This window comes from Bubalus kerabau, chromosome 5, assembly GCF_029407905.1.
Source record: "Bubalus kerabau isolate K-KA32 ecotype Philippines breed swamp buffalo chromosome 5, PCC_UOA_SB_1v2, whole genome shotgun sequence".
Taxonomy (NCBI): Eukaryota; Metazoa; Chordata; class Mammalia; order Artiodactyla; family Bovidae; genus Bubalus; species Bubalus kerabau.
Window position 1 is genome coordinate 95923965 of NC_073628.1, and position 14832 is coordinate 95938796.

The 14832-nt window shown below is 46.6% G+C and overlaps 1 protein-coding gene and 1 non-coding gene across 5 annotated transcripts in view; both read right to left on the bottom strand.

The window, feature by feature from the left end:
• Positions 1 to 7501: 7501 nt before the first annotated feature.
• Positions 7502 to 14832, bottom strand: part of VPS13D (vacuolar protein sorting 13 homolog D) — a 274396-nt gene continuing 267065 nt past the window's right edge. For 2 of the 4 annotated variants that reach the window (XM_055582270.1, XM_055582274.1), the window contains 2 exons: positions 12942 to 13182; positions 7502 to 11350 (listed from right to left, as the gene is read on the bottom strand). In XM_055582270.1, the coding sequence (XP_055438245.1) occupies positions 11219 to 11350; positions 12942 to 13182 (373 nt within the window). In that variant the 3' untranslated portion in view covers positions 7502 to 11218. The remainder of the gene's footprint in view (positions 11351 to 12941; positions 13183 to 14832) is intronic. The other 2 variants (XM_055582272.1, XM_055582271.1) reach the window with 1 other exon arrangement.
• Positions 12653 to 12796, bottom strand: LOC129654413 (small nucleolar RNA ACA59). The gene has a single exon (XR_008715487.1). It is a non-coding gene; the product is annotated as a small nucleolar RNA ACA59 (small nucleolar RNA).

The following is a 14832-nucleotide window of genomic DNA, read 5'->3' on the forward strand; positions in this document are numbered from 1 at the left end:
TGTCAGATTTAAAAGCACAAAGTTATTCATAGTGTCTCCTTGTTATCCTTTAAATGTCTATAGGATCTGTAATGATGTCCCCCTTTTCACAGTGAAGTATTTGGGGCAGAGGGTAGGGGGGTGAAAAGAGCCAGATTCTAATCTTCCACAGTAGTAAAAAAAGTAGATAACATCTCTGATGGAAAGAAATCAAGAATAGGTGGTAGAAATATGGTGTTTAAAAAAAACAGAGGTAAAAACAAGAAGAAATTGGAAAAAAGTTGAAAATAGTTGCCCCTGTGGACAGGATTAGTGCGGGGTGGACCATGGTGTAGCAAAGGACAGAAAGCAGTTCATTCTAAACAAGTTCAAGTTCAGGGTTATTTCATTCTAGATCTCGCCTCTCTCATTTTCCTTTCCCTCCCACAACTCAGGCTGCACTGAAGATGTGCTCCTTGTTTCAGTCCCTCAGTAATAAGATGCTCCTTTTGTTAGCATTGTTAAGGGCCTTGGCTCAATCTGGTTTCCCCGGTTGTCAGACCCAACTCCTATCCTATTTGCAGAGATGGCAGACCTGGACATCCCCAAGGATCCTTACCTTGGCCAGTGGTGTACCTGGTATACTTGAAACCCAGAGGATCATTTTTTTTAATTTAAATTCATTCATGTATTTATCTTTGGTTGTGCTGGGTCTTCGCTGCTGTGCACGGGCTTTCTCTGGCTTCAGAGCGCGGGGACTACTCTAGTCGTGGTGCCTGGGCTTCGCATTCCTGTGACTCCCTTGAGGAGCACAGGCTTTAGGCACATGGGCTTCAGTAGGTGCAGCTCACAGACTCTAGGGCGCAGGCTCAGTAGTTGTGGGACATGGGCTTAGCTGCTTCAAGGCATGTGGAATCTTCCTGGACAAAAGATTAAACTGACGTCCCCTGTATTAGCAGGAGGAAATCTCCTGTAATCACAGGGAAGTCCAGAGGATCATCTTTTCAACTCTCCCCTCCTCAATATGACAAAATCATCTTCAGTAATAATCATGAATGAAGTCAAGAAATGCAGTGAAAATATTTTATTGAATTTTTAAAGTAATTATGCCAGTCACATTAAATAAGTATCATAGGACAAAATAGAGCACAACTACTTAATCTTTTTACATGTATATAATATTTATATATTTACTTAATGATTTTAACTTTGGTTACTTTGGTTATAGGTATATATAAAAATTTTTATTTAAATAATTGTCCAGTAACTAGTAAGTGAATTTTAATAAAATCAATACATCTGCCAAAAGTAAACTTTGAACAACTAATAAACCACAATTGATAATGCTTGATTTTATGTTTCATTAGTGAACTAAAATTTTCTCTTTCTAAACATAAGTGTTACACTTCATAGTCTGCACTGTTTCACTGCTTAAAATTTTAAACACCAATAAAAACTGTAAGTGGTTACACAGAATGACAGAATTGGAGCCATTCAAGCTTTCTGCTTTACCTTTACAATCACTGTCCATTATCATTTACTTCAAATATATTATTTAAATGCAGGGATATGGAGAAATACAGGGGTTGGAGATGTGAACTGTGCCCCAGTAGGCTTGAATGATTCAAAAACAGTAAACTTCATCTCTGAATGAAGATGTGAAGCTGAGTCTGTGTGTGTTGGGGGCCCACTGCACACCTGGGAGCTCTCAATTAATTCCCGTGTGGAATACAAGCTGTATTAAAGGACAAGTAAGATAAACGTGCCAATTTGAAGCTTTTGTATATATCATCAAAACTCAACAGAACTGAGACCCACTGAAGATGTTTAAGAGAAGGAGAATTTTATCACAGATCTCGCCAAGTACATGGTGAGAAAACCCGACCGGCCTTTAGTCTTAATTACCTGAGTGTTCTTCAACTGTCGGTATTAAATGGCCAGGCAGCCACTCCCGCCTTAGCATGTCACGGTCATGGGCCAACCGTTCACCAGCTGCTCGGTCCAAGAAAGGACACTCGCTGTTTCTACTCGACCCACCATTCACACCTCACCCTCTCATCTTAGCTTCGGCTCCCAAAAAACTTCTCTTACCACAGTGTCCTCCACCTTGCCGAATCCAGCACACATCTCACTGGGCTTTTCAGCATCATCCAACCAATTGACCATGTTTTCTTTCTGGAAACATTCTTCTTGTTTGCAGAAACAAGTACTTTTGTACTTTTTCCAGAAACATGTACTTTTCTTCCCATGTGTCCAGTCACTCTTTCCCAGTCTCCCTTACAGGGTCACCTTCCTACACACATGCACCCATTAAATGTTGGTGTCCTGAGGACCTGGTCCAGCATCTCCTCTCCTGTTCTATGCTCACTGGAATCGAATAAACTCCCATCACACCAAACACGCTTTACCGGTGAGTCACCCTCTCTCAAGTTCTAAACTGCCTACTTTCCATCTGTGCTCAACACGCCACTGACAAACTAAATATACCCACAATCTAAGACACTCATTTATTCAATTGACCTTGAACAGATATGTGTGTGTGTGCTCAGTCATGTCCAACTCTTTGTGACCCCATGGACTGTGGCCCGCCAGGCTCTTCTGTCCATGGAATTCTCCTAGAATACTGGAGTGGGTTGCCATTTCCTCCTCCAGAGGACCTTCCCGACCCAGGGATCAAACCCACATCTCCTGTATCTCTTGCACTGGCAGGCAGATTCTTTACCACTAAGCCAATAGATATATAACTGTCAGTAAATGGACAGCAGTCATAAACATCCCAGCTCTTTCTCCAGTATTCTCCCACCTTGGTAATCACATCACTGCCCACCTGGTTAAAGCTGGAAACCAGGGAATGACCCTTGATACCTCTTTCCCTCTTAACCTCTACATTAAATCAATCCCTCTGTCTCCTCTATTCTTCCTTGAAAACATGTCCCAGGTCTCTGCACCTCTCTCCATCTCCACTGCCTGCTCCTGGTCCAAGCCGCCATCATTTCTTACCTGGATTCTGCAGTGGCCTTCCTTCCTCTCTTCAATCATGCTACTCATTCTCCATTTTGCAGCCAGAGAAGTATTTCTGGAGATGTTAATCTTACATGAAGTGCTCAGTCACTTCAGCCGTGTCTGACTCTCAATGACCCCATGGACTGTAGCCCCACTCGCTGCATATCTCTGGCCCCAGGAAGGCTGGCAGTGCCTTCTTGTTGTTTGAGGGGCAGGGGCTTAGTGACTTTGGCAACAGTTACCTGTGTTGTCTGGGAACATACCTGGCGATGGGCAGTCTCTGTATACAAACCATCAAGCAGAATGGAGAGGTGTCTTTGTGTAGGCTTGGCCCAACTTCCTAGAAGTCTCTGTGTACCCCTGAGGTAAGGTATCTCAGGAAAACATGCCCCAAAGGCAGCGCTTTTCCCCCTAAATGCCCTGGGAGTCAAGTCAGCACTCTCCTCCCCCTTCCCTCTCCTCCCCACACCACCCCCTTCCGGGGTTTCCAAGGGCCTTGCAGCCCTAGATCCACACACTTCCTCCAAGATAAAATGTACCCACGACTTTTTTTTGTGCTTTGGAGTCAGACCAGAGTAAGCCTGAGGTGTGAAGTTTCATTACCGGCTGGGAACTGTTTACACCAGTAAGGACGCAGGGGGCCTGTTACACCAGTGGGGGCATGGGGCCCGGCCTGTCTGAGAGCGTGAGGCAGGCAGGCACAGGACCATTGTTTCAGCATCAAGTCCTTCCACAGTTCCAGCAGGATTACTTGGAGGCAGCTTAAATGAGGATGCCGTGTTTTCTTCTTTCTCCTTTCTGCTCACTTTGTTTACTTTAAGTTCTCACTGCTGTTCAGAAGGACTACACAGAACTTGCTTCTTGGGCCACTCGCAACACACAGGTCAGAGCGCTCTTACAGAAAAGTAAGTAAAGTCTTACAGGTTTTAATCGATTAATCTAGTCTGTAAACTTCTATCGGTAAGTGTGTATGTACCTATCTGTCCTTCCCATTGTCTGTCCATCCATCCATCCTACCTACCTACTTACTGATCTTTCTTTACAAGCCTCAAAGAGGATATTTTTGTTTCATATGCTCATGTAACATTTATAAAAACTGATCAAGTAATTGGACAAAAAGAAACCACAACAGATTTTTTTTGAACGTAGAAAACTTAAGGTTATATTTGCTGATTCAGTTCAGTTCAGTCACTCAGTCGTGTCAGACTCTTTGTGACCCCATGAATCACAGCACGCCAGGCCTCCCTGTCCATCACCAACTCCTGGAGTTCACTCAAACTCATGTCTATCAAGTCAGTGATGCCATCCAGCTATCTCATCCTCTGTCGTCCCCTTCTCCTCTTGCCCCCAATCCCTCCCAGCATCAGGGTCTTTTCCAGTGAGTCAACTCTTCGCACGAGGTGGCCAAAGTATTGGAGTTTCAGCTCCAGCATCAGTCCTTCCAATGAACACCCAGGACTGATCTCCTTTAGGATGGACTGGTTGGATCTCCTTGCAGTCCAAGGGACTCTCAAGACTCTTCTCCAACACCACAGTTCAAAAGCATCAATTCTTCAGCGCTCAGCTTTCTTCATAGTCCGACTCTCACATCCATACACGACCACTGGAAAAGCCATAGCCTTGACTAGACGGACCTTTGTTGGCAAAGTAATATCTCTGCTTTTCAATATGCTATCTAGGTTGGTCATAACTTTCCTTCCAAGGAGTAAGCATCTTTTAATTTCATGGCTGCAATCACCATTTGCAGTGATTTTGGAGCCCCCCAAAAATAAAGTCAGCCACTGTTTCCCCATCTATTTGCCATGAAGTGATTGGACCAGATGCCAAGATCTTAGTTTTCTGAATGTTGAGCTTTAAGCCAACTTTTTCACTCTCCTCTTTCACTGATTATAAACCAGTAAAATTTAAAATAGCTAATTTAAGGAGGATACTTCTTTAATATTTAAAAATTAAAAACACACTCCTAGGTAGGTCTTAGATGAGAGAAGAAATCAAAAGTAAATTAAAAACTACACAGAAAGCAACTTAAGAACACTTAATATCAAAATTTATGGGATAAACAAAGCTGCATTTTGAAAAAAATTTATAACCCTGAAATGTCATCATTATTCAAGATAGGTGAGGAAAAAAAAAAAAAAAAACACGAAATGAAAAACCTATCTTAGAAAGCAAGAAAAGAACAGTAAAGATAAACCAAAACAAGCCAGGTGGCAGGAACAAAAGATTAAAGGTACAATCAATAGAATAATAAAAACAAAGTAGCAAAGAGAAAACAGTCCCAAATTCCTCCTTTGAAAAGAACAGCAACTTCCTCAAAAACTTAGTTGTGAAAAAAAAAGTAAAATTATGCAAGATTAGGAATGAGAAAGGAGAAATGACCGAGACAAGAGGTATTAAAATAATCTTTGGTGAATACATATAAATGTATGGCAACAAATGTAAAAAACGTAAGAGAATTGGATGATTTTTAAATAAGCTACCAAAACTGATGTATGAAGCAATAGAAACCTTGAATACTCCAGTTAGCAGAGGGCACACACGTTGGTGGGGTGGGGAATGAAGATTAAAGGGAACCACTGAAAAAGCTTCTAGAGACTGATGGGTTTGGTCTGGGGCTTTCCAGGTGGCACATGGTAAAGAATCCGCCTGCCAATACAGGAGCCCCAAGAGATAGGGGTTTGATCCCTGGGTTGGGGAGATCCCCTGCAGAAGGCAATGGCAACCCACTCCAGTATTCTTGCCTGGAAAATTCCATGGACAGAGGACCCTGGCGGGCTCCAGTCCATGGGGTCGCAAAGAGCTGGGCACGACTGAGCATAGCACAGCACAAGGGTTTGCAGCCGACTTGCATCTAATTTTTGGAAAACTAGAACTGTATATTCTATCATAACTTAAGTATTGCAAGCCACAGAAAATGGTGGAGAGTTCTCCTTTTAGGAAAGGAAAGGAAGGAAAGTCAAGTTGCTCAGTCATGTCCAACTCTTTGCAACCCCATGGACGGAGTAGCCTGCACCACCAGGCTACTCCGTCCATGGGATTTCTAGGCAAGAGTACTGGAGTGGGTTGCCATTTCCTTTTCCAGGGAATCTTCCCAACCCAGGGATCAAACCAGGTCTCCCGCATTGTAGACAGACGCTTTACCATCTGAGCCACCAGGGAAGTCCTCCTTTTAGGAAGGCAGCACAATTTTAATTCTAAAATCTGATGAAGATGCTATGAAAAGAGAAACTTACAGACCCTCCTCTCACTATAAAGATGCAAAGACTCAAAATACTAGCAAAAAGAATCACGGAATGTATCAAAAGAATAACAATAACATTATGACCAAATGGGGCTTATTCCAAGAGACTAAGGGTGGTATAATACCAGGAAATCTATCAATGTATCCAATTTTTAAAAAATTAAAGGAGAAGAAACAATATGGTCATAATAATAGATGCTGTGAAGGGACTTTTGCTATAGTTCCATAGCCATTCCTAACTTAAATTCCTACAAAAATTGAAAAGATGGTCAGGTTCACTGCTGGTAATTCACTAAAGAAAGAATGAGATGAGACTGAGACCCCTTTCAGACTGGTTAACATTTCTGGCAGGAGTGCCAGGAGAGGGCACTTAGATGGGCCACAGCCCTCCACATCCCCAGCAACAGGCTTGGAAAGTGATCTTGTGTGTATCCATGGAGCCCACTGGCTGCTTGGAATCTACTGCCCAGAAATAAAACTAGTGCATAAGCACCTAAGTAGAAGGGTGTCTCTCGTAGGCTGTTCTTAGTGGGCTGGGTGGCCTGAGAATGCAGTGATTGTCCTCCAATATGGGACTCTCTAAGTTCGCACACAACAGTTACACCAACAATTGTGCTGCATTTAAGAAAACAGCAATATACCAACCTGAAGGTAACACTGAGAAGGTGCAGAAAAGTATACAATTTCAACGTCACGAAAACAAATGTTGGGAATGATATATGACTGTATCTGTCTGTGTTCCATGTCTGTATCTAATCACATGAGAACACACATCCATGAGGTTATCCTCATATGCTATAACATGGATATGAGATTATGTTTTTGTTTTGTATTTGTATGTTTGCAAACATTTAAAATCTGATGTTTAAAAGTTTCAACACGAATGTTCTGCAGCAGGCTCCCTTCTTCTTCCTTTTGCTGTTGTTTCAGTCGCTCAGTCATGTCTGACTCTTTGCGACCCGCTGGACTGTAGCTCACCAGGCTCCTCTGCCCATGGGATTCTCCAGGCAAGAATACTGGAGTGGGTTGCCACTTTCTTCTCCAGGGGACCTTCCCAGGCCAGGAATTGAACCCACGTCTCCTGCATTGGCAGGCGGTTTCTTTACACTGAGCCACCTGAGAAGCCTCTTCTTCTTTTGGTGTCTACAATTGCTTCTAGGACCCACACCCTCCCAGCTGCACATCCATCTCTGGAAGGCGCTTTTCCTCTCCATCTGCCTAAACTCTTAAACTTCGGGGAGGCCAGGACTCAGATCAGGATCTCTTTTCTTTGCCCCTCCCACCCTCCACCCACTCCTTTGAGGATTCCATCCAGGCTCCACTTGTCACTTGCACGACGACTCCCAGTCTTGTGCTTTTGGCCTGCACTCATCTCTGGAACTCCACACTCCAGTGCCTGCTCAGCTGCCTTCCTGGCCTGTCCAGTAATACCAAGTAGGCACTATGAAGTGAAAGTCGCTCAGTCGTGTCTGACTCTTTGCGACCCCATGGACTACGCAGCTCATGGAATTCTCCAGGCCAGAATACTGGAGTGGGTAGCCTTTCCCTTCTCCAGGGGATCTTCCCAACCCAGGGATTGAACTTAGGTCTCCCACATTGCAGGAAGATTCTTTACCAGTTGAACCACCAGGGAAGCCCAAGATTACTGGAGTGCGTAGCCTATCCCTTCTCCAGCGGATCTTCCCAACCCAGGAATTGAACCGGGGTCTCCTGCACTGCAGGTGGATTCTTTACCAACTGAGCCATCAGGGAAGCCCAAGTAGGCACCGTGAACATGACCAAACCTGCTCCTCCTGCAGTTTCCTTCTAGGACATGACACCTTTCATCCTGCCAGGGCCTGGACCGGTTACCTCACAGAGGTAGGGAGAGTGCGGTCAGCACCAAGCCTGGGCCCAGCAGACAGGAAGTTAGGCAAAGGCCCGAGGTGCAGGGCTGGCTTGGGAACGCGCCTCCCTGGAGTGAGGGAGAGGCTGCGTGTGCTTGTGAACACCTTCAGACGTTTGGCATTTGTCATCGGCAACGGTTCTAGAATCTACGGGACAGCAAGAAACTAGAAGGAAACAACATGTTTAGAAGTCAACAGAGCATTTTATTCCACAGGAAGAGAAAGAACGACTTGACATGAACAGATTTTAGAGTCGCAACAGATTGGTGGCTGTGAGGGTGCTCACACAGCGGTGACCCAGAACTTTATTTTTGGGATTTTATAAGCAGCTGCTATGCTATTTTGAGGCACAGATGAGGCTTACAAACAAAGTGGCCCAGGAGTCGTCCGAACTCTGAGCTGCATCCTCACCACTGGGCAGGCGAGGCGCTCAAACTGATGAGAGGCCGTGTTTCCGTTTCTGGGTTGGCAGTGAGCGGGCCCGGGTGCAGGAAGCACTGACTGGTCAGCCTTTCTGGTGGGCAAACAAAAGCAGCTCTGATCGGGCAGCGATGTAGCTGGATATGCTGGGTTAGGGCATCAAGGGGAGTTTGCTTTCTGCTGGTCTGGTTTCTCCTGATTCAATTTATTTTTCTTCCTGGGAGTGGAATTGGGTACTTGAGGCAGCAAGAAAATCGGTAGAAAATTATTGTAACAAAGTCTCAGCCATCGCTGGCTAAACACTGATTTTAAAGGAAATGGGGCCTTTAGCAGCCATAGCCAGGGCCTGCTTCCTCTAAAGCTTTGGATGTTTTCCAGGCAAACCAGGAAACTCTCCAGAGCCCCTGAAACCTTACCCCACGCCTGGCATGAGGGCTGAGAGGGCAGAGGGAGTTTGAGAAGCTAAGTTGGCACCCACCAACCCCAACCTCACCCCGTTTGGTCTTCGGATCCCATTTTAACATCTGCCTCTTCTAAGGCACAATGTCAGAGGAGGTTGTGCAATTAGGAGCTGAGCCACTGTTTCAAGGGTTGATGAGATCAGAAAGCGGCCGGGAGGAGGGCATATGAGCACCCTCTTGGAGTCTGTGGGAAGCACCGTTCCACAGCGCAGCCCTCAACCAACTTCCCATGGGCAGAGGATGCTGGGTGCCACTGGGCCCCAAGGCAAATTTCCTTTATAATCCTAACACCAAGCTCCTCAATCCAACAGAACTTCCAAGTGACTTCATTCCAGAAAGTGACGGAAGGCTCACTGATGCAAATAGTCAATCCTCTGAGAGTCTCATTCTTAGGAGATCATCATCTCAGACAATGAGTGACTGGTGACAAAAAACACAAGCCACACTTGTGGGGCGCAGGGCACGAGGCTGTTGAAGAGGATGAGAAACCTGCAGGAGGCAGCGCCTGGTGCCACAATGGCCGCCTGGCAAAACCAACCAACCGGACAACCAAAAATGCACCTCCTTCAGGAGCCAGGTTTCAACCCTGCTGGCCACGAAGACAGAGTTCAGTGAAGACCACATATAAATCCTGGCACTCAAGACGAGCCTTGAAGACACTGCTTTGCCAAAGCACTAAGCACTGGATGACAGCTCCCTTCCTGTTTCTTTGAACACACACACACACACACACACACACCCCTCCCCGAAGTGGGGGGAAGAAAGACAGATTAGCTTCATTTGTGTCTTGGAAGGATCTGGGTCATGAGTTATAAAGCCCAAAAGCTTCCACACATCCACTGATCCCCTCGGTCCTTTTAGATCTCAGCTATGTTAGACATGGCTGTACAGACTGAGTAGATTTATTAAAATAAAAATTAAAAAAATCACAAGTCTAGTCATTCATTCCAGAGTGAAGCCTACCCCTCCCCCAACTTGGTGATTCCATACAGAAAAGAGAAAACCCTGCAAACAAGACCCAGGAAGTAGAGGGAACTCACTTCAAGGCCTTGCCACTGTTTGGAATTTAAAACCAAGGGCAAGAGTTATTTTGGTCAAATCTTGGCCTCAAACTTATGAAAACAGCTTTTTAATACTCAAGATTTCATTCCCTTTTTGGACTCTCTCCTTCTCATCTCAGTGGTACTGTCACCAGGTCCCCAGGACTGCAGAGCTGAGAGTCTGCCTGCGGCTTTATTAGGAAGAAGAGAGTCCTAGGTCCTTCCCCTCTGACTGCTGCTCAGGAGGGAAGACATTCTTACTGTGGGTTTTGCTAAGTTTCTGGACTTTTGATTTGTCCACCCAGTTCTGTGGGGCTTTTTCCCCTTCTAAGTTACCAGAGTCTACCAATGTTTCAGACTGGCCTCTATGATAATAACCCAAGAAAAACTTGCAATGCTGGTGTGTGTGCACGTGTGCTAACAGAGCACACCGAAAACTTCGGCAAGACCAGTCAGGAGAGAGCCAGAGATTTAGGCAGATAAAAAATAATCTGTGACACTCTAAGAACCATCTTCAAACTGGAGGAGAAATCAATAAAAGATGCATCTGAGTCACTCCCCTAGGCCTTGCGGAGGGCCAGCTCTAGGTCTGGACTTTGGTTCGCTGCTGCCGCCTGGACGCATGCAGGTGTCAAAGGTGTCACTCGACGTACCCGTCACCTCACCTCAGCCCACCCGACTGTGAATACCCTCGTTTCCCAGACTAAGACATGACATTCTGCAACTTGAAGAATCCCTCTTCACGGACAGTACCCTGAATTAGACGTGTAGAATTAGTGCAATAGAAGATCCAATATAATTTTATATTACTTTACAGTTAACAATCTTTTACACACATCATAGTCCCTGTTCAGAAACACTTCTATATATTTACAAACACACAGTTGTATATATATCAATATATACATGTTAACAAAATACAGGACAATCTAAAAATTAGATTGATCTTGGTAGGCTTTTTTTTTTTTTTAACGTTATTCAACTGATGTCTTTTACAAATTACCTCCCCATAATCTAAAGCAATTCCTTGCCCCACAAATGAATACAGTTCCATCTGCATCCCCCTCATCAGTATTTACTTCCCCTCTTGATATCATCCCCCAAACCTTATTCTGGTTTCCTCAAACTGAAGCCAAGCCCATGGGCCTCTCTCCTCCTGACTGGTGTGGGGTCTGTCTTTGGGAATGTCCCTCCGGCAGCTGGGGTTTCTCAGGAGTCCAGCTCCAACTGTTCTTGGTTTTCACTGAGTCTTAACATCAGCTGCTGTTCATAGTAAAGGCTCTTTGCATAGTTTATTTCTTGTGATAACTTGATAGCGAGGACCTCTGATTTCACATGGACCTGAGGAAGAGGACAGAATGAGTAACTCGCCTCCACAGTGGGGAACCAAACAGACGCACAGGACACGAGCCACTGAAATCCACCCAGGCAGCAGCTCCTAGCCTGACTGTGGATCTCAACAGCATGGGTGTAGTTCTAAGAAACAGATCCCCAGGGCCCTACTCCTAGTTTATGCCGACTTGAGGTCTGGGGTGGACCCCGGGGTGACTGTGCAGTCGACCCACAATCCCCTGACCTTCGGGACTCCCTGTAACTGAGAAACTGCTGTGCTCCGAGGTGTGAGGATCAGCTGAGGTGAGAGCAAGTGAGAACAAAGACCTGGGACTCAAATCTAAAGTCTGCTGATGTTCAAAGCACACAAACGCCTTGGGGCCTTTCTTATGGAGCAAGCTTGCTTGCCTTGAAAGGGTGAAAGGGCACCTGGGCAAGGCTCCCCACCTCCAAAAGGAACTTGTGGAAATACTCAGGCTTTTGGGTGTTAACTCAGTTAATCTACCGGCCCTAACCTAAGCCAATGACCCCAGGGGAGCCCACACAAGCCAAACCAAACCCAAGCGCATTCCTGGGCAGGGAGAAGGTCAAGGGAGAGAGGCCCAATCAGGCTGGTTGCGGTTTCTGATCACAGAAAGACTGAGATAAGCAGGGCCATTTTGAATGGTGTGTCATTCTCGAATGCAGGCTTGAAAATCCTAGCATTCCAGACGAAAGATGAGCAGAGCTAACACCTGGGGTTCCTGAAAAGATTCCAAGTGAGAACATGGCTGGAGATGGGGTCCCCTCACATGGGCTTCTGCCTAGCTCTGAGCAGAAGCAGTGACCTGGTCCAGGCCACCAGCTCTGGTGACTTGCAGGCACATGGCTTTGAACCCCAGCTCCTTCTGGTGTTGGCCAGATAACCCTGAGCAAGCCAGCTGTCCTCACTAAGCCTCCTTACCAGTCAAGTGGGGGAAATAACAGTACAACATTAAATAATCTTTAAGTATTCAGAATCTAGCCTGGCACATAGTAAGCTCTTACTGAATGTTAGTTATTAATAGGAATGGCATTATTTAATAAAGTCCTGCCATAACAGTATCTTGTAGCCTTTGGAGGCAAAGTGTAAATTTTGTCTATAAATATTTATTGAGCTTTTACCCTGGGTAGGGGCCTATGCTACATATTGCTTCTTGGTGCATGAAAAAAGTTAGCTTCCAATTATTCTAGAGGGGAAGTTAGGAAGAAGCCAGCATGTGCTCTAACATCTTAGATCCGATGCACTGAAGAGGCTCATTTTAGGAATAAAACAGCTGCATGCATCATATCAGCTGGTCCTCACAGCTGCTCAGAGGCAGGAATCCTACCTACACTGTAAGGAGGGGAAACCAGGGCTCAAGTGTTGAGCAACCTGCCTAGGGTCAGCAGCAGTGAAGCTGAGAGGGCAGCACCACCGCATCTACCACACTGAACACCTTCTGTCTGTGGGACTAAGAAGCAGGACCCCTGGGGATTCACAGCAGCCAGGCCTAACCCTCATGTGCTGCAAACGCCTTTCCACTGAGAAGCATCATCAGGGCAGTGGCGGGCCTGGGAGTCGGGTCAGGTGTGCACTCACCATAGGCTTCTGGTGAGAAGGGCCCGGGATGGACACGCCGCTGCTCGTGTTCACAGCCTTCTTGGTGACCTGCACGTACACTTTCCCGTGGTCTTTGGAGACGAGGCAGTGGTAGAGATCGTCATATTTGACCTCCAGGAAAATGGCCTCTCGGTCGACATAGTCCCCGCTTCTCAGGAAGTAGACGGCCTTGGAGGAGATGAGCACGCAGTAGCTGTCGATGTTCTCCACTGCGATGAAGCTGTGGAGGGAGAGGGGGAGTGAGGAGGGCACGCAGGACTTCAGGGCTGCTCCTCGAGGCAGGGCTGAGGCTCCATGTGGGCCCTGGTCTCTGGGGACAGACCTTACAGCCAGGCTCCCTTGCTCACTGCCCCGTGGGCAGGTGGCTCACCCACTCTGAGCCCCCGTCTCCTTGTCCGTCAGTTAGGAATAAAAGTGGCATTGGCCTGTCAGGGCTGCTGCGAGGCCAGCATGCATAGCAAAGGGCCCTTACACAGGGGGCTTGATGAACAGGACCAACTGTATCAATGAGAGAAAACAGTTTTATGGCCTTTTCATAGGACAAGGCTTAGAGGAAACCGTAACAGTGCTTTGTTGGGCAAAAGAGAGGAAGAAAACACAATGCTTTGAAAGGTCTGTTGATGAAATAGCAGCTGAGAAGCTTTGCTGTGAAGGCAGGGTGGGGGAGGGGCGGGGTGATGGAAGTGGAAGTGGGGAGCGGCATTAAATGGGTCAGCAAACTGGACGCGTGAGAGGATGCCATGCCCTCTCTATCTGCACATCTATGTCTGCTTCTTTTTTGTCATGGTTTTAATAGGAGGTGGCCTGGTCCCAGCCTAACACCTTGAGGGACAGGGGGCTGACTGGTGAGACCACCACCACGTTCTCAGAACTTCATGAGTTGTTAGGAAGTGTGCTTTCTCAGGGAAAGCTATAATCCTGATTTTCATAACTTTCAGTCATCAATTCTAGAGGCCCCGAGGCCACTCAGGAAAAAAATAAAAGAAATCTCCTTCCCTGGAGCCGAGGATTTAAAGTGGGAATTTATGCGCGTCAAAGCTCTCAGCTGGGCTACAATGAAGAGCAGTGACCCTTGGAAACGGCTGTGACAGCCCTCCCAGGCCTGGCCGCCTCCTCCGCCTCTTGTGACAGCCTTCCACAATGCAGCGGCCACTTCGGGGAACAGGGAAAGACGGCAGGAATACTAAGAGCTGACGACAGGCTGGCTGTCAGGCCCTGGCCCCCTGGGACCCGATGTCCTGAGAGGAATTGCCACATCGCAGTTGCTCGGAGCCACAGCTCCCCTGGAACGGCTTGGGGACTGGGTCCCAGGATGGCTTTGTTCTGGGGTCAGCGGTCGCCAAACTCTGATGGGACAGAGCAGGCTTGCCCAGAGCTGGACAGGCTGGTTTCCTCTCCATCCCAAGTTGGCTCCAGGCCCCCGCTCACCTCTGGGCTCAGAGAGCCCCCTACTCTGTACACACCTCATCCCTTATCCCTTCTACCTTCTCCTCAAGCCTGAGGATTCACGAGTTCCAACTTCTCTCTGAAGCTTCCTCAAGAAACACTCAAACCCACTCCCACTTTTGAACGCTTCCTTGCTTACCTTCAAGAGCACTGCTAAGCACTGGTTTGTTCTCATTGTATGTCCTGGATAAGTATTCAGCTCTCTGGCTAAGCTGATGTACTCTTAAAGTCCACCCTCCGCCCACGTCTCCCTGAGCACCCACCACTGAGTCGGCCACCCCCTTAGCACTCAGTAAAATTCTGCCTGGTTCCAGCTGCCATTTTAATTGTAGCCTCACATGACAAAAAAATTGGGGTTTATTGTTCTATTCTGACTGGTTGGCAATGCCAAGAATGTAGACTTGTAAAGTCTCAATGCCAAAAG